The following is a 25,446-nucleotide window of genomic DNA, read 5'->3' on the forward strand; positions in this document are numbered from 1 at the left end:
GCCTAAACATAGACAAAAAAAAATGCTCTAAAGGCAATGATAAATCTTCCCCAATAAGTGTAATAAAAAAAAATATAAATATATATATATATATATATATATATATATATTGAATAAATAAATATAAAAATGCATAACGGCACATATGCACACGGCCCATATCTGTAGCATATTACATGCTGCGGATGCCCTGCCAGCAGTCACAATAATGAGCTCCCTGCTGCGGATGGGTAACTTTGTGTCCACTCATAGCGGCCGATTTCCTGCTGGCAATCATGAGCGGACACACTGAGTTACCCAGCCCGGGGGCATCCGTGGTGTGAAATATTCTGCATATGCGCTCTATGTGACCCTACACTGCATCCCAATCATACTGCGTTTCAGCAGTATGTTAGAGGTATCTGTCAGCATCACGTAAAAAAATTGATGCTGACGTATACTGGGAATCTTTGGTGATATTAACTTCCTATTTGTGGCACATTAGTATATATGAGGGGGGAAACTTTTCAAGATGGGTGGTGACCATGGCGGCCATTTTGAAGTTGGCCATTTTGTATCCAACTTTTGTTATTTCAATAGGAAGAGGGTCATATGACACATCAAACTTATTAGGAATTTCACAAGAAAAACAATGATGTGCTTGGTTTTAATGTAAGTTGGATTCAAAATGGCCAAGTTCAAAATGGCCGCCATGGTCACCACCCATCTTGAAAAGTTTCCCCCCTCACATACACTAATGTGCCACAAACAGGAATTTAAAATATCACCAACCATTCCCATTATATTAAGGTGTATCCATATAAATGGCCCACCCTGTACATTGGCATCACTCTTTTGACATGACTCCAACGGACACCAATGCTGCAGAAATGCAATATGAATGGGGACTATCACCAAACCCAAACCACCCCCACAACAAAATAAACCAGTTTTTTCAAGAATTATTTTTCTTACGCCCAGTGGATGTATTTGCAATGAGTGGGTGCTTATTCCCACAACTTGACGAATATATCCATCAGGAACTTTAACTGTCACAGACAGCCGCGTGTCACTGCTAGCTGACTAAGGACCAATCAGAGCAGTCCCTGGTCCAGCCAATACACTTCTAGGGGTGCGGTATCGTTCTGACAGCTGTTTCTTTCCAGGCATGGAGTGGGGTCTATAATTCAAAGGGAGCTCCTCTCCTCCTTGGTCCTACCAGGCAGTCAGGCAACCAGATATGGCTTAAGTGGGGGTACTTCCCAGCCCGGGTCAAACAGCATGATAAAATATGGGGCACATTTCCTCCATTTCAAAAGTGACTTACCAAAATGATGTCCCACAAATAAAGAATTTGTGGGGGGAAAAAAAGCTAATTGCTATTTTTTTCCTCTGACTTTGAAATAATTCTAACCACACAATAAGGGCTCAATGTACTCACTTTTGCCCTAGGTAAATACTTTAGGGGTGTAGTTTTGAAAATGAGGTCACTTCTGGGGGTGCACTATTGTTCTGACAGCTAGAATGCTTTGCAAGATGAAGTGCGGCCTATCATTTGTATAAAGATATCCTGAAAGCCAACTGGTGCTCCTCTCCTTTTGGGTCCCACCATGTGGCCATGCAACCAAATATGGCCTAAGTTGGGTTATTACCGAACATGGGACGAACAGCGTAATAAAATATGGGGCGCATGTCCTCCTTTTCAGATGCAATGTACAAAAAATATGTCCCACAAATGATTAATTTGTGGGGAAAAAAGCAAATTAAAATTTTTCCACTGACTTTATATCCATTCCAGCCACACAAAAAGGACTCAAAGTACTCATTTTTGGTCTAGGTGAATACTTTAGGAGGTGTAGTTTCCAAAATGCAGGCACGAAGTGCGGCCTATATTCCATTCAGACTAAAATGATGCCCTGAAAGCCAAATGGTGCTGCTCTCCTTCTGGGTCCTACCACGCAGCCAAGGAACTGAATATGGCCTAAGCGGGGGTATTTCCAAACACGGGCCGAGCAGCTCAATAAAATATAGAGTGCATTTATTTCAATATCAGAAGCGATGTACAAAAAATATGTCCCACAAATTATGCATTTGTGATAAAAAGCTAGTTTCACATTTTTAACACTGACTTTGTAATAATTTCTGCCAAAAACCTATGGTGTTAAAATACTCACTGTACCCCCTAGCGAATACCTTGAGGGGTCTAGTTTTTAAAATGGAGTCATTTGGGGGGGGTCCTATGTTCTACCACCTACAAATTTCAGCAAACCTTGCATAGCACATAAAAAAAATTACTTTTCACATTTTGAAATTTTTGAAAATTTCACATAAAATTGTGAGGCTTCTAATTCATTGAAAATATTAATAAAAAAAAAAGGAAATGCTTTCAAAACAGTTTCATAATTTATTTGGTCAGTAACTATAAATATATACCTCTAGCAGACCCCACTTCACAGTATGGCCATGACACAGAAGCAGTTTGAGGCCATTCGGAAATGCCTGCATTACTCTGATAATGAGGCATGTCCCCCCCCCCCCCCCCCCTGTGATCCCACCTATGACCGGCTTTACAAAGTGAGGCCGGTCATAGATCACTTTGGCGCCAATTTTTTGGAGACCTACGTACCGCTCAAGGAGCTCTCGGTAGATGAGTCTCATCAGTTTTAAGGGAAGACTCATCTTCCGCCAGTATATTCCCTAGAAGCTGGCACGGTATGGCGTGAAAATCTAAAAACTTTGTGAGAGTACCTCTGAGTACGCTAAGTTTAGAGTATATGAGGGACGAGATTCCCGTATTGAACCCCCAGATTGTTCCCCCATTCTGGGTGTTAGCGGGAAACTCATTTGGGACCTTGTGCACCCATTGCTGGATAAGGGTTACCACGTGTACGTGGACAACTTTTATACCAACATCCCTCTGTTCACATCCCTTGCGCATTGTAGTGCGCCCGCAGTGCACTTGACGTCCATCCTCAGAAGTGATGGGGTTACAAATTTTAGGGGGCATTTTATCCTATTACCCCTTGTAAAAAATGTAAAATTTGGGGAAAAAACTGCATTTTAGTGAAAAAAAATTCATTGACACATCCAAAGTCGTCAAACACTTGTAAGGTGTTAAGGCTCACTGTACCCCTTGCTACATTCCTTGAGGGGTGTAGTTTACAAAATAGTATGACGTGTGTGTTTTTTTTTTTTTTTTAAAGCTGTTCTGGCACCATAGGGGCTTCCTAAATGTGACATGCCCCCCAAAAACCATTTCAGCAAAATTTGCTTTCCAAAAGCCAAATATGACGCCTTCTCTTCTGAGCATTGTAGTGCGCTTGATGTCCACTCATGGAGTATTTCCATACTCAGAAGAAATTATGTTACAAATTTTGGGGGGCATTTTCTCCTATTACCCCTTGTAAAAGTGTAAAATTTGGGGGAAAACCAGAATTTTAGTGAAATAAAAAAAACTAATTTACACATCCAACTTTAACGACAAGTCGTCAAACACCTGTTGGGTGTTAAGGCTCACTGGACCCCTTGTTACGTTCCTTGAGGGGTGTAGTTTCCAAAATAGTATGCCATGTGGTTTTTTTTTTGCTGTTCTGGCACCATAGGGGCTTCCTAAATGTGACATGCCCCCCAAAAACCATTTCCGAAAAACTCATTCTCCAATCTCCATTGTCGCTCTTTCCCTTCTGAGCCTTGTAGTGCACCCACAGAGCACTTTACGTACACATATGAGGTATTTCCTTACTCGACAGAAATTGGGTTACAAATTTTAGGGAGATTTCTCTACTTTTACCCCTTGTAAAATTGAAAAACTGGGTCTACAAGAACATGCGAGTGTAAAAAATTAAGATTTAGAATTTTCTTCTTCACTTTGCTGCTATTCCTGTGAAACACCTAAAGGGTTAACACACTTTCTGAATGTCATTTTGAATACTTTGAGGGGTGCTGTTTTTATAATGGGGTCATTTATGGGGTATTTCTAATATGAAGGCCCTTCAAATCCACTTGAAAATTTTGTGAAAAATTGGAAAATTGCTGCTGAACTTTGAAGCCCTCTGATGTCTTCCAAAAGTAAAAACATGTCAACTTTATGATGCAAACATAAAGTAGACATATTGTATATGTGAATCAATATATCATTTATTTGGGATGTCTATTTTCCTTATAAGCAGAGAGCTTCAAAGTAAAAAAAATAAAATGCAAAATTTTCAAATTTCATCTAATTTTGGAATTTTACACCATAGACGTATAGACGAAAATGTACCACTAACATAAAGTAGAATATGTCACTATAAAATAATCTTGGAATCAGAATGAAAGGTATAAGCATCCCAGAGTTATTAATACTTAAAGTGACAGTGGTCAGATGTGCAAAAAATGCCCGGGTGAAAATGGGCGAAAATGGACGTATGTTTACGTCCTCTGCCGGCTCCCGCGATATGCCGCGGGGTCACGCGGTGTCCCCGCGTCATATCGGGTCGGTCCCGCCGGCTATCAACGGCCGGGTCCCGCGGCTAATACAGGACATCACAGATCGCGGTGATGCCCTGTATTAACCCTTCAGATGCGGCGATCAAAGCTGATCAGTGTGTGCAGTGTTATAGGTCCCTATGGGAGCTATAACACTGCAAAAAAAAAAAAAAAGTGTTAAAGGACATCTGCAGCATAATTAACACTTATCCCCTATCCACAGGATAGAGGATAAGTGTTTGATCGCGGGAGTCCGACCACTGGGACCCCCTGTGATCTCCTGTACGGGGCCGCAGCTATGCCGTGGCTCTCCCGTGCAGGGGGCGTGCCAGCCGCAGCATGACGTTACGGCCGGCACGCCTCCTCCATACATCTCTATGGGAGAGGCGGGGAGGCAGTGTTCCTGCCTCCCCGTCTCCCCCATAGAACTGTATTGGGACGGGGAGGAGACTGGACGTCACCGTCGACCTCTAGGTCGACGCTACGCGCCTTCAGCGTTCACTATGAGCGCTAATGGCGGCGCCCCGTTAGGGAGATCGAGGGGGGTCCCAGCGGTCGGACCCCCCCGATCAAACACTTATCCCCTATCTTGTAGATAGGGGATAAGTGTATATTGTGCTGCAGTTGTCCTTTATTAAAGGTCATTTAACCCCTTCCCTAATAAAAGTTTGAATCACCCCCCTTTTCCCATAAAAAAAATAAAACAGTGTAAATAAAAATAAACATATGTGGTATCGCCGCGTGCGTAAATGTCTGTTAATTAAACCACACCGGTTTAAATAAACCGCACGGTCAATGGCGTACACGTAAATAAATTCCAAAAAAGCGTATTTTTGGCCACTTTTTATACCATAAAAAAATGAATAAAAAGTGATAAAAAAAAGTTTGATCAAAACAAAAATGGTACCGATAAAAACTTCAGACCACGGCGCAAAAAATGAGTCCTCATACCGCCCTGTACGTGGAAAAATCAAAAGTTATGGGGGTCAAAAGAGGACATTTTTAAACGTATACATTTTCCTGCATGTAGTTATGATTTTTTTCCGAAGTACGACAATGTCCAACCTATATAAGTAGGGTATCATTTTAACCGTATGGACCTACAGAATAATGATAAGGTGTCATTTTACAGAAATATGCACTGCGTAGAAACGGAAGCCCCCAAAAGTTAAAAATTTTCATTTTTACTTCGATTTTGTTGCAGTGTGATTTTTTTTTCGCCGTGAATTTTTGGGTAAAGCGACTAATGTGACTGCAAAGTAGAATTAGTTACGCAAAAAATAAGCCATCATATGGATTTTTAGGTGGAAAATTGAAAGGGTTATGATTTTTAAAAGGTAAGGAGGAAAAAACAAAAGTGCAAAAACTGAAAAACCCTGCGTCCTTAACCCCTTAAGGACCCATGACGTACCGGTACGTCATGAGTCCGCTCCCGATTTATAACGCGGGGCAACGGCGTGGCCTCGCGTCATAGCGGGTCGGGTCCGGCCTCTAACAACGGCCGGGACCCGTGGCTAATAGCTAATTGATCGCGCTGCCGCTTGCTATTAACCCTTTAGACACGGTGTTCAAAGTGGAACGCCGCGTCTAAAGTGAAAGTGAAACCATGCCGGTTAGCTCAGGGAGCTGTTCGGGATCGCCGCGGCGTAATCGCGGCATCCCGAACAGCTGCAGGACACAAGGAGGGTCTCCTATCTTGCCTCCTGGTGTCCGATCGCCGAATGACTGCTCAGTGCCTGTGATCCAGGCATGAGCAGTCAAGTGGGAGAATCATCGATCAGTGGTTTCTTATGAGAAAGCACTGATCAATGTTAAAGATCAGTGTGTGCAGTGTTATAGGTCCCTATGGGAGCTATAACACTCCAAAAACAAAGTGAAAAAAAAGTGAATAAAGATCATTTAACCCCCTTCCCTATTAAAAGTTTGAATCACCTCCCTTTTCCCATAAAAAAAAGTGTAAATAAAACTAAAAATAAACATATGTGGTATCGCCGCGTGCGGAAATGTCCGAATTATAAAAATATATAGTTAATTAAACCGCATGGTCAATGGCGTGCGCGCAAAAAAATTCCAAAGTCCAAAATAGTGCATTTTTGGTCACTTTTTATATCATGAAAAAATGAATAAAAAGCTATCAATAATTCCTATCAATGCAAAAATGGTACCGCTAAAAACTTCAGATCACAGCGCAAAAAATTAGCCCTCATACCGCCCCATACGGAGAAAAATGAAAAAGTTATAGGGGTCAGAAGATGACAATTTTAAACGTATAAATTTTCCTGCATGTAGTTATGATTTTTTTCTAGATTTAAGACAAAATCAAACCTATATAAGTAGGGTATCATTTTAATCGTATGGACCTACAGAATAAAGATAAGGTATCATTTTTACCGAAAAATGTACTGTGTAGAAACGGAAGCCCCCAAAAGTTAAAAAGTTGCGGTTTTTTTTTTCAATTTTGTCTCACAATGATTTTTTTTTCCGTTTCACTGTAGATTTTTGGGTAAAATGACTGATGTAATTACAAAGTAGAATTGGTGGCACAAAAAATAAGCCATTATATGGATTTTTAGGTGCAAAATTTAAAGAGTTATGATTTTTTAAAGGTAAGGAGGAAAAAACGAAAATGCAAAAATGGAAAAACCCCGGGTCCTTAAAGGGTTAAGGGGTTAAAGGGGTATTCCAGGAAAAAAACTTTTTTATTTTTTTATATCAACTGGCTCCAGAAAGTTAAACAGATTTGTAAATAATCTTAATCCTTTCAATAATTATCAGCTGCTGAAGTTGAGTTGTTGTTTTCTGTCTGGCAACAGTGCTCTCCGCTGACATCTCTGCTTGTCTCGGGAACTGCACAGAGTAGAAGAGGTTTGCTATGGGGATTTGCTTCTAAACTGGGCGGTTCCCAAGAGCACTTGGACAGAAAATAACAACTCAACTTCAGCAGCTCATAAGTACTGAAAGGATTAAGATTTTTTAATAGAAGTAATTTACAAATCTGTTTAACTTTCTGGAGCCAGTTGATATATAAAAAAGTTTTTTTTCCTGGATAACCCCTTTAAGGGGTTAAGGTGAAAATGGGCTGGGTCCTTAAGGGGTTCCAGATGGAATCCACCCTAGAGTTTTCTGGTAATTTAGTACTGTGCTAGACAGGCTCATAGGGGGAGAGTTATCAAAACCTGTCCAGATGTTGCTAAGTTGCCCACAGCAACCAATCAGATCACTTCTTTCCTTTTTAATAAGGCCTCTGTAAAATGAAAGAAGTGATCTGATTGGTTGCTATGGGCAACTTTTCCTCAGGACAGGTTTTGATAAATCTCCCCCTTATATTCAAAGATTTTATAATGACAGGGATTATTCCACAGGACTGGAAAATGTGGTACCGACATTTAAAAAGGGGTCAAAAATTAATCCTGGGAACTACAGGCCTGTAAGTTTAACATCTGTTGTGGGTAAGATTTTTGAGAGTTTTCTCAGAGATGCTATTCTGAAATATCTTAATGAAAATAACTTTCTAACAGAGCACCAACATGAGTTTATGCGGAATCGGTCCTGTCAGACTAATCTGATCAGCTTCTATGAAGAGGTCAGTTATAGACTGGATTGGGGTGAAGCTGTGGATGTTGTATATCCTTTGACTTTTCATACTGTGCCACACAAAAGGTTAGTACACAAAATGAGGATGCTGGGACTAGGGGAGGATATATGTAAATGGATTAGCAACAACTGGCTCAGTGACGGGAAGAAGAGGGTGGGGATCAATGGAACTTACTCTGGTTTGGTAACAGTTACTTGTGGGGTATCACAGGAGTCAGTACTGGGTTCACTTCTTTTCAATATGTTAATTAATGACCTTGTAGAGGGATTATAGAGTAGAATTCCAGTATTTGTAGATGACACTAAACTGAGTAAGGTGATCACCACAGAGGAGGATAACATAATATTACAGAGGGATTTGTAGAAGCTGGAAGTTTGGGCACAGACATGGCAAATTAAGTTTAATGTGGATAAATATAAAGTTATGCACTTGGGCAGTAAAAACTAAATGTCCAATGATTTGCTAAATAAGAAGACATTGGGTAAAATCTCTACCAAAAAGGACTTTGGGGTACTGGTGGACAGTAAACTTAACATTAATGATCAATGCCAGACAGCAGCTGCCAAGGCTAAAAAAGTCATGGGATTTATCAAGTGAAGCTCTTGAAAGGGACATAGTTTTGCCTCTGTAAAAATCATTAGACCATATGGAGTATTGTGTCCAATTTTGGGCATCTGTATATAAGGAGGATGTGGCTAAACTGGAGAAGGTGCAGAGGAGGGCAACAAAGGTAATTAATGGTATGGGAGGATTACAGTACCAAGACAGGTTATCAAGCTTGGGGCTATTTAGTTTGGAGGAAAGTCTTAGGGGCGATTTGATCACAATGTACAAATATATGAACGGAGAGTACAGAGATATTTCTAGAGATCTTTTCATACCTAGGCATGTAACCATGACAAGGGGCATCCTCTACATTTAGAGAAAAGAAAGTTTCACCATCATCACAGATAGAGATTCTTTACTGTAAGAGCAGTGAGAATATGGAATTCTCTGCCACAGGATGTTGTGATGTCTGACTCAAACAAGTTCAAGGGGGGGCCTGGATGTTTTTCTAGAGGAATATATTATTACAGGTTATGGATATTAGATCTATGAGGATAGAATGTTAATCCAGGGATTTATTCAAATTACGGTATTGGAGTCGGGAAGGAATTTCTCTTCTCATGGGACAATTTACATCAGCCTCATGGGAGGTGTTTGCCTTCCTCTTGATCAACACATTAGGGCTTTAGGTTGAATTTAATGGACCCTTGTCTTTTTTTCAACCTTACAAACTATGTAACTATATGTAACTATGATGTTCTTGACAGAATGTTTAAAGGGGTACTCTGCCCCTAGACATATCCTCTATCCAAAGGACCCCCGCGATCTCTGCGCTGGCGCTGTGACATTTCCGTGATTTCGTAATTGTGACATCACCCCACGCCCCCTCAATTCATGTATATGGGAGGGGGCGTGACGGCTAGTACACAGCCATCATGCCTCCTCCCATAGACATAAATGGAGGGGGCGTGCCAGCTGTGCTCGCCAGTCATCCGGCGTGGAGTGGAGTTCACCAGATGACTGGGGAGCTGCGGCCACCGGGGACCCCCACGATCAGACATGTTATCCCCTATCTTTTGATAGGGGATAACATGTCCAGCAGCGGAGTACCCCTTTAAAAATCCTGGGCAATCTCTGCAGCCCGAGAGTAACACAATCAGGAGATATACTGGAAGTCCTCATGACTTCAGACATAAAACTCCACCCCTACATTAGTTGGAGGGCTTAGGGTTGATTTTTTACTATACTTTCAGCTAACATAAATAATGTATACCAAGTTTCATCTAAATATTTCCAGCCATTTGGAAGTGATGCTGGTTACAAGGTTGCTGCTGCTACCTACAAAGAAGCTGCTTCTTGCATTTCCTAATTTTTATGTATGTGCATGTCCTGAAGTTCTGTAACTTCAAAATTCTTTAGAATGTGGCTCTTATATTGAGCAGGTTTGGCCATTCCTGGGGTTTCGGGAGGGAAGATCACAGGCCCACAGCTTTATTCAGAGACAAACCATAAAAGGGACATTAATTCTATTCTTCTTGGACATCCATATTGTCACTGATGGAATAGTCTTTGATCAAGCAACAAACCAGCCTACAGCATTCCTTGCCATCCTCTCCGAATTAATAATCCGGTGTTTTTTAGTTAACAACAAAGCAACCTTACAGTTCATAAAGAACCAGGCCTCCTGGATAGCCCCAACCGTGCGATCTCCAGGAAATAGTCCAATAAGCACCAAGTGGTGCGATAGGCTACTCCTGGGAACAAGTGTCTGAGTTCATATTCCATTCAACAGGGCAAATGCACACTGTCAAAAGAGGTGCAAAGTTGTTTTATCAGCGAATGGGCACTTCAGGCAGTACCTGGTGTTGCAAAGTCTGCAGGCATGCATCAAAGTTTTTTGGTAGGGCCTTCTGAAAGGCCATCCATGCCAGTTCCTTGTGCCAGTTGGTAAGCCTATTAGAAGCCACAGTCTCACCTGTAGCTACAGAGACCCCCCTAAATAGACTGAATCCTTTGTTCAAATGGGCTTGTGGATAGTCTTTGGTTTCCACAAACTACACACATTTCTCTGTAGTTTATCTGTAATATACCGCAGCTAAGTACTGGAAGGGTTAAGATTTTTGAATAGAAGTAATTTACAAATTTGTATAACTGTCTGGCACGTTATTTAAAAAAAAATTTCTACTGGAGTATCCCTTTGAAAATTTCTGGGTAGCTTTTGGTTAAAGATGAGCGACTTTACAGTCATTTGATTCGTCACGAACTTGTTGGCTCGGCGGTTGCTGACTTTAGCCTGCATAAATTAGTTCAGCTTTCAAGTGCTCCGGTGGACTGGAAAAGGTGGATACAGTCCTAGGACAGAGTCTCCAGCCCACCGCAGCACCTGAAAGCTGAGCTAATTTATGCAGGCTAAAGTCAGCAACTGCCAAGCTGAGAAGTTTGTGACGACTCAAATTACTGTAAATTCGCTCATCTCTAGTTTTGGTACTTATCTAGTTTCAATCTTGTGTTAGGCTCGCATGTGACTAGTCATACAGCAGATTAGGAACCCAAACTGGGATGGAAAGCTATTGGAAGGTCCTTGTTCAGTCTCCAATTCCCTCTCAAGCTGAGCCAATAATTTGTTAGTAATTGAAGGAGTTAGTATTAGTGTAGAGGTTTAAATGAAGACACTAGTCTTCAGAGATCACCCCGGGTTGCGAAGGGACCATAGGCCAACTGAGATCTTGGTTCCCCTAGTGCACCTATCCTCAGTCAAGGAGTTTTACATTCCTCATTCAAAATGTTAGGTTACACCTTCAACACATTCCTCGTCAGGAAGCCATGCTATCTACAAGCCAGTAAGGAGAAGATAAGGCCTTCCTGCATTATAGGACCCTTTTTGGTTCAGTCCAGGCCTAGTAATCAGGGTAGTTGGGAGGGCAACCCCAGTACTGCCTTGAGAATTGCAGTGTCAGGAGAAGGACAAGTCAAAGGGGAGCCAACTAGTGTCAATTACAGTATTATACTCCCGTTGAACATTTACAGGACTCCTTCCAATACACTCTAACCTAGCCCCAGGGTGTTCTCTTACTCTGATCAACATATTTTTAAAATCTGGATAAAGTTATTACGTTGCTTCAATACTGATGCGTCTGCTGTTATATTGAATGACTGCTGTCAGTAACTGCGTCCTCTGTTTTGTTTTTTTATTACCCTACACTGCTGGTTCAACCTTTGTTTTTGCAGTCTTACTCCAGCCTTCAGGAACTTGATAGACCTCATCCTGCCCACAGGTACCCTTTCACTAAAGGGCATTGCACCTGGGCAGTGATAGGGATGCTCTAGTTTCTTGGAAGAAATCTCCTAGTTACTATCAGTATAAGGGTACATTCACACGTACGCAGATTTAACGCACAGGATTTTCTGCTGCAGATTTCAATGTAAACTAAAGACTGAACACAGCTTCTAATCTGCAGTTACAAATCCTGCACATGATCCTGTACGTGTGGACGGACCCTAAAATTGATTCTGTTACATTACCAACTGTAGTAGCAATAGTATGATGGCACCTGATGGCTATACCTCACATTGGGACCAAAGCAGTGTACAATATACTAGCAATAGTATGATGGCACCTGATGGCTATACCTCACATTGGGACCAAAGCAGTGTACAATATACTATCTTTGCAAAGTAAAAAATAAAAAACTAAATCATTTCTACACAGGACACAAATTTGAATAAGTTAGCTTATTGGCTATTGGAAGGCATGCTTTTTAACCCCTTAAGGACCATGGGCGTATGGGTACACCCTGGCTCCCTGCTAGTTTAAGGCCCAAGGCATGGCCCGTGGGAATTCCGGTCCCCACCACGCTGGGAGTGGGATGCCTGCTGAAATCATTCAGCAGGCATCCCATGCAAATGCCCAGGGGGGTCCCGAAAAATTTGGGGTAACCCCAGCATTTTAGTGTAAAAAATTTAATTTTTCCTTTTCACATCCCATTTTAATGAACATTTATCAAAAACCTGTGGGGTGCTAAGGCTCACTGTACCCCTTGTTACGTTCCTTGAGGGGTGTAGTTTCCAAAATAGTATGCAATGTGTTTTTTTTTTTGCTGTTCTGGCACCATTTCAGCAAAATTTGCAAATAAAACTCCTCTTGTGAGCCCTGTAGTGTGCCAGCAGAGCACTTGACATCCACACATGGGGTATTTCCATACTCAGAAGAGATGGGGTTACAAATTTTGGGGGCATTTTCTCCTATTACCCCTTGTAAAATTTGGGGGAAAACTAGCATTTTTGTGAAAAAAAACAACAACAAAAAAAAACATCATTTACACATCCAACTTTAACGAAAAGTCGTGAAACACCTGTGGGGTGTTAAGGCTCACCGTACCCCTTGTTAAGTTTGAGGGGTGTAGTTTCCAAAATAGTATGCCATGTGGGTTTTATTTTTTGCTGTTCTGGCACCATAGAGGCTTCCTAAATGTGACATTCTCCCCCCCCCCCCCCCCCACCCAAAAAAAAAAAACATTTCAGGAAAAACTCACTCTCCAAAATCCCACTGTCTATCCTCCCCTTCTGAGCCTTGTAGTGTACCCACAGAGCACTTGACATACACATGAGGTAATTCCTTACCGGAGAGAAATTGAGTTACAAATTTTATTAAGATTTCTCTCCTTTTACCTCTTCTAAAACTGGGTCTATAAGAACAAGCCAGTGTAAAAACAAAAGATTTAGAATTTTCTCCTTCACTTTGCTGCTATTCCTGTGAAACCCCTAAAGGGTTAAACTTTTTGAATGTCATTCTGAATACTTTGAGGGGGTGCAGTTTTTATAATGGGGTCATTTATGGGTATTTCTAATATGAAGACCCTTCAAATCCACTTCAAAACTGAACTGGTCCCCGAAAAATTCCGATTTAGAAAATTTTGGGGAAAATTTGAAAATTGCCGCTATATTTTGAAGCCCACTGGTGTCTTCCAAAAGTAAAAACATGTCAACTTTATGATGCAGATATAAAGTAGATGCATTGTATATGTGAATAAATATATAAAATTATTTGGAATATCCATTTTCCTAATAAGCAGAGAGCTTCAAAGCTAAAAATGCAAAATTTTCAATTTTTTCATAAAATTTGGGAATTTTTCACCAAGAAATGATGCAAGTATCGACGAAATTTTACCACTAACAAAGTAGAATATGTCATGAAAAAGCATTCTCGGAATCAGAATTAAAAGTAAAAGCATTCCAGAGTTGTTAATGCTTAAAGTGACAGTGGTCAGATGTGCAAAAAAATGCCCGGGTCCTAAGGTGAAAATAGGCTGGGTCCTTAAGGGATTAAAGCCATAACACAGATTTTTTTTTCCTATTTACACACCCATATGAGGGCTTTTTTTTTTGTGGGACCAAATGTACTTTGTAATGACTTAGTTTTTCCATAACAAATTGCAATTTTATATATTTGAGAATGCTTCTTTACATTGTAGAAACACTACACCACCAATGACAACTGTAACTCATTAAGACACTGCTATAAACTTTAACAGCAATATGTAAATGGTTAATAACTGGCCACAGTAGTTGCCGAATGACTGCTCTTAACGCCGGCCCCCAGCTACTGAAATCAGCTGGGGATACCACATACAGAGTGGGCTCGAGTTAGGAGCATATGTAGTATATAAAGGTCATTGGCCGGTAAAGGCTTAATTGGACACCTCCAAAGACTGTACGTAATGTATGATATTCACATTATACTCCCTCTATTAGAAGAATAACTCCTTAATATGGGGCCTTAAAGGGGTTATCCACCATAAGATGATTTTAGTAGTACGTACCTGCCAGAACGGGGTATTTCCTGTTGAATTTCGCTCTCTAAAACTACACAGCCCATAGTTTTTAAGTATGAGGTCACTTTCTTCCCCCCCCCCCCCCATCAGCCAACCCACCCATTGAAACACACCAGTGATCCCTTCAATGCAATACACCAGTGTTTTCTAATCAGGGTGCCTACAGCTGTTGCTAAATTATCTCTCTCCCACCCAGCGGTCGCTTCACTCATTGAAGCAGGACAGACTCCCTCTCCTGACTAGTGAGGTCAGGTCTCGACGCATTGCAACCTGGGAAATCCTGAGATGTGTAATTTTGTATGCTGTTAAACATAAATATTGGGGTGAAAATCACAGAAGACTTGTGAGAAAACCGTCACACACAGGTACAGACACTATATTATGAACTACACTAACTTTACAGCCCCTGTAGCATAGTCAAAAAGAAATTCCTGGAATACCCCTTTAAGAAATGACTATACATCCAGAACAGTTTTGATAGATTTAATACATAAAGACAGAAGTGTCCTGTGTACATAGGGAGGACTCCAGTGGTCAGTGATACTTTCTCCAGCGGTCATGCTCTGAGGAAAAAAAAAAAAAGAAATCAGATAAAAGCATAATAGCAATGTTTCCCAAACATTTTGGGAGATTAATCAAAACTTGTGCAGAGGAAAAGTGGACCAGTTGCTCATAGCAACCAACCAGATTGCTTCTTTTATTTTTCAGAGGCTTTTTTGTATGAAATGAAAGAAATGATCTGATTGGTTACTATGGGCAACTGGTCAACTTTTCCTCTGCACAAGTTTTTATAAATCACCCCCATTGTGCCCAAACATTGTTAAGGGACATAACTGCCATATTCCATAACGCCATACCATGGAGGGGGGAGGGTTGTCACATATTAGTAGCCCCACCTACATGGGGTGGGACCTACCTCCATATTTTTAGGGGTATTTTCTATCTTAAGAAGTTATCCTCTATTCTGAGGGCAAGGACAAAATTGTCCCCATTTATTTTCTATGGGGCCCCCACTAATCAGCTTGTTACCCCCTATCCTATTTATTTTTTAGATGGGAGTGACTAATGAGGTTACTTAGAGGTTATTATACTGGGCAGAAATATTTTTTTAAATAAGGGGCAGGGAGGCAGCAAATAAAAAACCCACATCACTACCAGCCACTGATGCAACATGACATCATAGGCCCATTCAGCCAATCACTGTCTTAGGTTGTACACCACTGCAGCCGCTGATAGGCTGAGCTTAATCGGGTCAATGGCATCAGGTTTGAGAACCACTGCACAGAGGGGCGGGGACTGTTATAAGCCGCCGTGGGGGAGCAAGGAAGGAGTGTTTTTATTTATCTTTACACATTATATATCTGAATACACACTACATTTTAAAAGTTCTCCCCTCCTGGATAACCAGTTTAATGGGGTGGCCTGGCCTACCTTCTCTCCACTTACTATGTGGAACATTATTACCATTTGAGACACTATGGCGATCGGTAAGGTGCTGAAAGAATGAAAAACTGGGAGATTCTGTGAAGACTACTTGTGACTGGGAGAAGGTGTCAAGGCGGTCTACTCAATACGGAAAGGAAAAGTGAAAGACTCCGATCAGAGAAGATGGGAGTCATTGGATGGGACAGTAAATTATATAGGCTGCAGAGTCCATGTGTAGAATTGGTGTCTACCACTATGATAGTCACTGTATGTAAGGATAGTGGAATATTGGTTCCTGTATAGAATTTTTATTCAGCTACAATATATTTGCATTATTTAGTCAATTTTGAATTGTGTTCCTGGTGTGGCAGTACTTGGGCCTCATATTGTGGTATTATTAGTAATAGTGATCATACTATGCACTGTTGTATGTGCGTGCAGTGTTGCTATGCTATTTCCGCATTAGCGGGTCACAATTATTAGAAAGCTGGCCTTGACCAGGACACCTTTTATACACCATATTTCTAAGCATATCACAGGCGTTTAGGTCTCAGGATGAGGTCCAAAATACTGAGTGTGAGCCTAAGAGTGCTTCAATTCGCTGTAAGAACAAAAAGTTTATATCATTGTTTGCTTTACACATTTTCAAAGCCACTTACTGAGGTGATCATATTCCCAGGTATAGCTCAATACAATATAAGCGGCAAGCACCATGGCAACGCCTCCGATTCCTCCCTTCTTCACATTGACATACTTATTATAATATCTATCGTGACCTACGTAGTAAAAGGAAAAAAAATATATATATATATATATAAAGGATTGGAGTTAATAGACATTGTCCATGACTTTGTTTTACTTCTAAGTGAACCTGTTTGCAATTTTTTTTTTATATAATGTAGATAAAAACATATGTATAGTTGTAATATACATTGGTTAAAATGTTTTATATTTGTGTGAAAAAATGGTGTACCTGCAGCTATTGCCTGTGTCTGTGCAGAGACAAAATACAGGAGTGTGGGCTGGACAAGCAGAGCTCTGTCCTGTCTATCAGGCTGCTGTGTGAGCCGGGGGCACGTCATAGAGCCTGCTTTGTCCACCCACACTTCCTGTATTTGGTCTCCTCATAGAGACACACAGACAATAGCTGCAGGGACTTTTTTTTTACCAATGTATATTACAAGTATACACGTGACAGGTACACTTAGATAATTGAAGATGCAATGCATGTGTTTCTTGTATGGTTTACTTGACACTACAGTCAAGTAAACCCGGCTTAATTTCTTTTCATAAATATTTGTCTACTTTTCGTTAATTTAATTGCATTTATCAAACAGAATTACATTTTAATCTTCTCATGTTATGATAAGTTCACACGCTGCAGATTTTATGCTGTATAAACCAATGTAAACTTCAATGGGATTCCGCAGTCCCATTCACACTGTAGAATTTCCGCATCTGTTTTTTCCACTGCGGACATTTCGCATAAAGAAAGGTCCTGTCCTGCATTTATACAGAAGCCCATTGAAGGGAATAGGGCAATTTTTTTTTCTCCACAAGAGGCACATAAATTCTCTGTGCACAGAAAAAGGTACTTTTTATTCATTGCTTTTGTTAATTTTAGTGCCGAATCCTCACAAATTCCGCACTAAATTTAACAAGAGCAATGAATAAAAAGTACCTTTTTCTGTGCACGGAGAATTTATGTGGAATTCATGCAGCATTTCCACATTAATTCTGCAGAAATTCCGCATATATACAGAAAGATGGGAATTCCACGTTGGCATCATTTTGCCAGAATTCCACATCATTATGCGGAATTTCCGACGTCTGAACATAGCCTTAGGCTGGTTTCACATTGGTTGTAATATGCGCCCCAGCTCAACAGTGTTTCTGAGAACCCAAACCTATAGTCATTAGACCCCTGATCAGGCTAAAATACGGATGCAAGATTGCAGCAGTATTATTGTAAACCAGCCTTAAGATGGCCACACAAACCTCGAATGGAGGTCACCTGTTATTCCTCCTGACCTACCTCAGGGGTGTCTGCGCTATCGATAAAGAGAAGAGAGTAAGCTGCTACCTCACACCTATGGCAGCTAATCTTTATTGAAAACAAAAACCAGTCTGTTGATTTGGCAAGGGGTTTGTCATGGCTGCTCACACTGGGGCAAGAGCAGAGTACCTTTCCCACAATTTGTGCCCTCTACCACACTAGGTGCCAAATCTTACCTCACCAACAGCTGATGGGTGATAGTAGCTGGTGCTAGGGAGCTACACAGGATTTGTAAATTTGCTATTAAAAAAATAAAAAAAAATACTCAATCCATCTAGTACTTAGCTCAATATTTCCCAACCAGAGTTCCTCCAATTGTTGCAAAACTACAACTCCCAGCAAGCATGATTTGGAAGCTGCTGTATGCCCTGGACAAAGTCATGTAGTGCTCCCTGCTGCCACCTGTCTGTGTCAGGAACTGTCCAGAGCAGGAGTAAACCTCAGGACAGTTCCTGACACAGACAGAGGGGGCAGAAGGGAGCACTGTGTGGGACTACAAACAAGGACACTATTGCAGAGACAACCACTAATCAATACTTTGATATTTCACCATGATACATAAAGCTATCTAATATTGAAATTACATTCTAGTATCTACAGGTCCCTTGAAGTGCAAAGGACACTATTTGATGATCTGTATAGCTAGGAATCAGTGTAAACAGAAAATTACTTATTGTTTAAATCAAGTTTTTATGTTAAAAAAAAAATGTAAAGAATTTTTGGTGATGTTTTTTTCCATAGTTCCATTCTACTATCTATATTTTAAAATAATCTAACATTTTTGCAGTTTTCATCCTGGCGACTAGGCCTAAAACTAAGCTGAGACTTCATGTTCTGTACAGAAAACTTTACAGCAGTGTCCTTCTTATAACAGTCAGAAGTACAGAGAAAGGTGACACCAGATAAGCAAATAGATGTTCACAGCTCAGCCTCCCCCTCCCTATGGAATAACCTCTGCAAAGGTCACAGAGTACATCCAGTAACCTTTATCCATTAATGTCAATGGGACAGCTTCTGTCTATTGTTGCCTCGGGTTGCTGTATAGGATACGTCTTAATGCTATTAAAAACTTTAATGTACAAAAAATGAACTAAATAATTACAATCAGAAAAAAAAAAAAAAAACACAAACATTGATGTCACAGTGACACATCAGATGTTTGCCAAGACCTCCACCAATTTCTGAAATAAAGAGGAAGAAGCATGCAGCTTTATGCAATGTGCTTCTTCATCTCCACTTCTGTAGTTAAAGGGGTACTCCAGTGGAATAAAAAATTTTTTTAATCATCTGGTGCCAGAAAGTTACAGAATTGTAAATGACCTATTAAAAAATCTTTACCCTTCCAGTACTTTTTAGCAGCTGTATGATACAGAGGAAATTCATTTCTTTTTGAATTTCTTTTTTTGTCTTGACCACAGTGCTCTCTGCTGACACCTGATGCCCGTATCAGGAACTGTCCAGAGCAGCATAGGTTTGCTATGGGGATTTTCTCCTGCTATGGGCATCAGGTGTCAGCAGAGAGCACTGTGGTCAAGACAAAAAAGAAATTCAAAAATAAAAGAATTTCCTCTAACATACAGCTGCTAAAATGTACTGGAAGGATAAAGATTTATTTAATAGAAGTAATTTACAAATCTGTTTAACTTTCTGTCACCAGTTCATTTAAAAATAAATAAATAATGTTTTCCACTGGAGTACCCCCTTTAAAGCAGGTGGTGTATGAATTACAAGTCAATGCGACTTCTGGCAATTCCGTACACGGCTTGCTTTATCTGTGCAGAGTGAAGAAGGGGAACATTGCACAAAGCTGCGTGCTTCTCTCTTTATTCCTAGCACCCAAACCCCCAACAATACAAACTTCTGACACGTCCCTATGACATGTCAGAAGTTTGTTATAAAGTGATAGGTATACTCTAAGAAAATCTAGTGATCTCACGCAAAACACGTGCAAGCAAAGACAAATACACAATCTAATAAGAGCGCATCCAAGAGATTGTAAGTTCTCACCTCTGCGCAGGGAGGCAAAAATTCCATTTGGAGTGAAGTTACACGTGGAGAGCCAGCTGGGCAGCTGTCCGAGCTTCACGTCCAAGAGGCGCTTCTCTGCCAAGGGAACTGAAAAGAGAAGGTACAAAAAAGTGAGCGTCAGGTGTAGGGATCGACCGATTACCGGTATGGCTGATCTTATCGGCCGATAATCAGGATTTTGAGCATTATCGGTATCGGCAATTACATTGCCGATAATGCCCCCCCCGCACCGCCCCCACACCCCCGACCCGCACTGCGTCGCACCCCCCACCGCACCGCCCCCATTGCCTCTCCCATCCCTGGTTTTATAATTACCCGGAGCCCACGCTACTTCTTGCTCCTGCTGCGTTCTGTGTTACGCTGTGCGCAATGACGAGTGACGTGAGCGACGTGACGTCACCGCCAGTGCGCACAGTGACAGTTCAGGAGGACGCCACCGAAGCCAGATATGGAGTGGACCCCGGGAACAGGTAATTATAAAACCGGGGATGGGGGAGGCAATGGGGCCGGTGCGGGGGGGGGGTGGGGGGGGTTCGGTCGCGGGTACGGCAGTCGCAGTGCAGCGAGTGGTGGCGGTGATAGGTCTCAGGACCCCCGGATAGGCAGGGGGAGAGAAGCGGGTGGCGGCGGCGGCCTATGGCACCGCAAAAGCCACTGCAGTGCATTGATTTAAAGCGCCCACTTTAAATCAATGATCTGCAGCGGTGTCGCAGGGGGATAAATAGCCGATAACTTATACCGGAATATCGGTATGTTATCGGCCCTAACCTCAACAGATTATCGGCCCTAAAAAAGCGATGTCGGTCGATCCCTAGTCAGGTGGCATCATACCGAAGAAGTAGTCCACTTATAAGCAGTGTTTTCCGACCTGGGGCAAGACTACAACTCATATTATGCAATGACAGCTGTAGGTTGTGATAACCTGCCAGGAGTTGTAGTACTGCAACAAATGGAGAGCCCCAGGTTGGGGAACATTGCAGTAGAGACCTGAAGATCAGCGGATTGTCACCGGACATGTTTTTGGGTCTACACCTGCTTTATAGAGCATCTTAGAAAATGGAATATAACCTAGTGCTACAATGTCATATCAGCACCCTACACAAGTGGGAAGGGTTAAATGACCCACAGATGCTGTATATGGCAGCCTGTATGCACCTGACGCCCCCTTCACACTTCACCCTCAGGCTGTGTTCACACTGCATGCTTTTAATTAGCGTTATCTATTTTGATTGGAGACATCATGGGATGTACACATTAGAAGATGAGCAGTATATTCTTCATGTCTATACAGGCGATAGATCAGGTGCAGCTATAGTAACGTCCCCTATGCCCGAACACTGGCAGCCCATCCAGCGGGCACATACCAAGGTGACCCCTTCCCAAGTAATCAGACAGGAGCGGCCTATACTCCACCAACCCCGGCCACACTACACAAAGCAGGCGGCGCCTTCACCCGCACAGGACATCGGTACGTGCCATGTGTAAAGGATCCGTCCTCCGCAGCGACCACTCACCTATCTTGTCCGCCATTTTGTCCTCCGGAATGACACTGACGCGCAGGGACGAAAAAACGAGCGCACTACCTCCTCAATAACGGAAGGACGGGAAGCTTGACGTGACGTCACTTCCTGTTATACCATTAAACCGGCCATATTGCTAGTGGCAACTCAAATGACATCCTCCACGTTGAAAGTGGACCCTAAATTATCTATTTCTCTATTGCAGTGTTTTCCAACCAGTGTGCCTGCATAAGTTGCAAAACTACAACTCCCAGCATACCCGGACAGCCTTCGGCTGTTCTGGCATGCTGGGAGTTGTAGTTTTGCTAAGGCTGGCGTCAACACTGGTTCAGAATCACTGCTCTAATGTCATGGAAAAATGGCTTAAAGGGGTACTCAGGTGAAAACCTTTTTTATTTTAAATCAACTGGTGGCAGAAAGTAGAGATGAGCGAACTTACAGTAAATTAGATTCGTCACGAACTTCTCGGCTCGGCAGTTGATGACTTATCCTGCGTAAATTAGTTCAGCCTTCAGGTGCTCCGGTGGACTGGAAAAGGTGGATACAGTCCTAGGAAAGAGTCTCCTAGGACTGTATCCACCTTTTCCAGCCCACCGGAGCACCTGAAAGCTGAACTAATTTATGCAGGAAAAGTCATCAACTGCTGAGCCGAGAAGTTCATGATGAATCAAATTTACTGTAAGTTCGCTCATCTCTAGCAGAAAGTTAAACATATTTGTAAATTCTATTAAAAAATCTTAATCCTTCCTGTACTTATTAGCTGCTGAATACTACAGAGGAAATTATTTTCTTTTTGTTATGCTCTCTGATGACATCACGAGCACAGTTCTCTGTGCTGATGTTATTATAATAATAATAATGCATTATTTATTGTTGTCCTTAGTGGGATTTGAACCCAAGTCCCCAACACTGCAAGGCAGCAATGCTAACCACTGAGCCACCATGCTGCCCTTAGCATACATCTCCTATAAAATGGACAGAGATGTCAGCAGAGAGAACTGTGCTCATGATGTCATCAGTGTTCCAAAAAGAAAGGAATTTCCTCTGTAGCATTCAGCAGCTAATAAGTACTGGAAGGATTAAGATTTTTTAATAGAAGTAATTTACAAATATGTTTAACTTTCTGCCACCAGTTGATTTAAAAGAAAAAAGGTTTTCACAAGAGTCCCCTTTAAGGGTGCATTCACACCACGTTTTTGCAATAGAGTTCCTGTATCAGTTTTTTGATGAAAAACAGATTCCTCAAAACCTGACTAAGGCTGGGTTCACATTACGGTTTGTCATTACGGTTCCCGTAAACGGCTGGGAGGAGGGGTGGGCGGGGCTTAATTGCGGCGGCCGCACTCAGCCGTATAGGGAACCGTAGTTAATGCATGTCTATGAGCCGACCGGAGTGAACCGCAGCCTCCGGTCGGCTGCTTTTTCGGCCGTATGCGGTTTCCCGACCGCAGGCAAAAACGTGGGAACCGTAATGACAAACCGTAGTGTGAACCCAGCCTAAGGGTGCATTCACACCATGTTTTGTACATACGGGTGCTGGATCCGCCAGGGGGAGGGGCAAACCGGGTGCTCCCGTACCCCAGCCGGATCAGCCCGTGACTCCATTTCCTTTAATGAACTGACCGGAGTCAAACGGTGACTCCGGTCGGCTCAGTTTTGACCCGTATGCGGTTTCCTGACCGGACCTAAAACCGTAGTATACCGGATACGGGTCAAAACTTAGCCGACCGGAGTCCCCGTTTGACTCCGGTCAGATCATTAAAGGAAATGGAGCACCCGGTTTGCCCCTCCCCCTGCCGGATCCAGCACCCATATGTACTAAACTGCATCAAAATGTGTGTACAAATTTTAACCCGTATATAGTTAAAAACCATATACGGTTTGAAAAATGTCCGGTTGCATCCGTTTTTTAAGAAAAAAAATTATACATTTTTTTACTTTTCACTCCATTATGAATAAAGTTTCACTTGTTTGATTGAAATTCCAAGAAAAAAAACTGCAAAGTCAATAACCGGATGGTGCAAACTGGATAGAACTGTACGCACATACGGTTTGTCTGTACATTGACTCCCATGTAAAAAAAACAAAAAAAAAAACGGATACGGTTTAATACAGTTTTTCACCCGGACCAAAAACCTATGGTTTTGGGTACGGGAAAAAAAAATCGGACAAAACCGTACAGGAGGCAAAACGGACAATACCGGATGCATCTTTTGGCATACGGTTTTCAATGCATGCGGTTTACAATACGGATCCGTACGGCTTTCACATTGAAAACGTATACAGGAACTGTATTGCAAAAACATGGTGTGAATGCAGCCTTATATATGTTATTGAGCAGGAAAATGAGTCAGATGTGTCCACTGCCTAAGGCCGTGTTCACACTTTGCGGCTAATTAGTGGGACCACCGCTTACGACTGCATGCATTCTTGCTGTGAATGACCGAAATTTCAGTAAAAAATGGTGCATTTTAAAATGCACCATTTTAACTGCCTTATCGGTAATGCGTGGCACTAAAATATGTGGTAATTAGCTGTGGTAGTGCTAAAGAGCTGCAAAGTGTGAAGTAAACCCTAAGAAAAACCGTAGATTTTATAACAAGACAGGAGACTTCACATTTATGCAGACAATATGCAAATTAGCCATATAACAGTAGCCAATCACTGAACAGCAGAGGTCATAAAAGGAGCATGCCGTAAAAAAAACGTCCTCTTCTTTGCTGCTCTGCATCCAAGATAAGTACTGTAAAATATTTCTCCTCATCCAATAAGATTTACCAAAACATCTCATAGACAAAGAAATCATGGAACTATGGGGGACATGTATCATTGCCTTTAGACTACTTTTTGTGTCTACAGATTTTGCGCAATTGCGCTTTTTTTTTGTATTTGAGCTGTTTTATTTGGTGGATGATTTTCTTAAGTTGTCACCTGTTTGGTGTACCGTAGACAACTTAATCCAGTGGACTGGTAAGTATCATTTGCGCAAAAAAAATTTAGATTTTTTTTTTGCACAATTACGCTTTTTTTTTTGTGCAAAAATCAACTAAAAATGTACAAGTGGTAGCAAGTAAACGTAGAAAAGTGTCGGACGCTGGACGATGCAGGAGCCAGCACTGCAATACTACAACTACTCCCATCATGGGACAGAATCTGTCCCATGATGGGAGTAGTTGTAGTACCGCAGTGCTGAGAGCTGGCTCCTGCACATCCCCTGGCGTCCCTGGCTGCGGGACTCTATTGGGACTGTTAGGACTACTACTCCCATCATGGACAGACTCCAGTCCAGGGGCTGAGGTGCAGATCACAGCAGGTCATTTTGCAGAGACCCGCAGCGATCCGCATTTATTAACTTAAAAAGCCGGCGATACATGCGGCTTAACTGCGCTGCTGCCGGCTCCTGTATACACTGTCATATTTCATAATCCCCGCCGCCGTAACACGGGAGCTCTGATTGGTCAATAATTATTCAACAATCGGAGCTCCCGTGTTTCGGCAGGGATTATGAATTATGACAGCTGTAGCGCAGTGAAGCCGCATGTGCCACTGGCTTCTGTATATGCTCTCATAATTCATAATCCCCACTGGAACACGGGAGCTCTGATTGGTGAATAGTTATTAATCAGAAATGGTAATAGTTACCAATCAGAGCTCCGTGTTCCGGCGGCGGGGATTATGAATTATGACGGAGAATACAGGAGTCGGGGGCAGCGCAGTGAAGCCGCATGTATCGCCGGCTTTTTAAGTTAATAATTGCGGATTGCAGCGGGTCTCTGAAGAATGACCTGCTGCGATCTGCACCTCAGCCCCAGGACTACAACTCCCATCATGGACGGAGTCTGTCCATGATGGGAGTAGTAGTCCTAACAGTCCCAATAGAGTCCTGCAGCCAGGGGATGTGCAAGAGCCATTCCTCAGCACTGCGGTACTACAACTACTCCCATCATGGGACACAGAATATCCCATGATGGGACTAGTAGTCCAAGGGACAGATCGGCA

The 25,446-nt window shown here is 42.0% G+C and overlaps 1 protein-coding gene across 1 annotated transcript; it reads right to left on the reverse strand.

Annotated features, from left to right (window-relative positions):
* Window positions 1-14,887: 14,887 nt before the first annotated feature.
* ATP5MF (ATP synthase membrane subunit f) lies at window positions 14,888-21,595 on the reverse strand. Its single transcript, XM_056535796.1, has 4 exons — window positions 21,442-21,595; window positions 19,907-20,014; window positions 16,503-16,619; window positions 14,888-14,981 (listed from the first exon to the last, which is right to left on the reverse strand). The coding sequence occupies exons 1-4, from the start codon at window positions 21,455-21,457 to the stop codon at window positions 14,953-14,955; spliced, it is 270 nt and encodes an 89-aa protein (XP_056391771.1). The 5' UTR covers window positions 21,458-21,595; the 3' UTR covers window positions 14,888-14,952.
* Window positions 21,596-25,446: the final 3,851 nt, after the last annotated feature.

The sequence above is a fragment of the Hyla sarda genome, chromosome 8 (genome assembly GCF_029499605.1).
Source record: "Hyla sarda isolate aHylSar1 chromosome 8, aHylSar1.hap1, whole genome shotgun sequence".
Taxonomy (NCBI): Eukaryota; Metazoa; Chordata; class Amphibia; order Anura; family Hylidae; genus Hyla; species Hyla sarda.

Coding starts and splice junctions, on each gene's coding strand:
- ATP5MF (XM_056535796.1), bottom strand. Junction 16,620..19,906: donor TTTTGCCTCCCTGCGCAGAG/GTGAGAACTTAC, acceptor TTTACTACGTAG/GTCACGATAGATATTATAAT. Junction 14,982..16,502: donor CTGGGAATATGATCACCTCA/GTAAGTGGCTTT, acceptor TTTTTTCCTCAG/AGCATGACCGCTGGAGAAAG.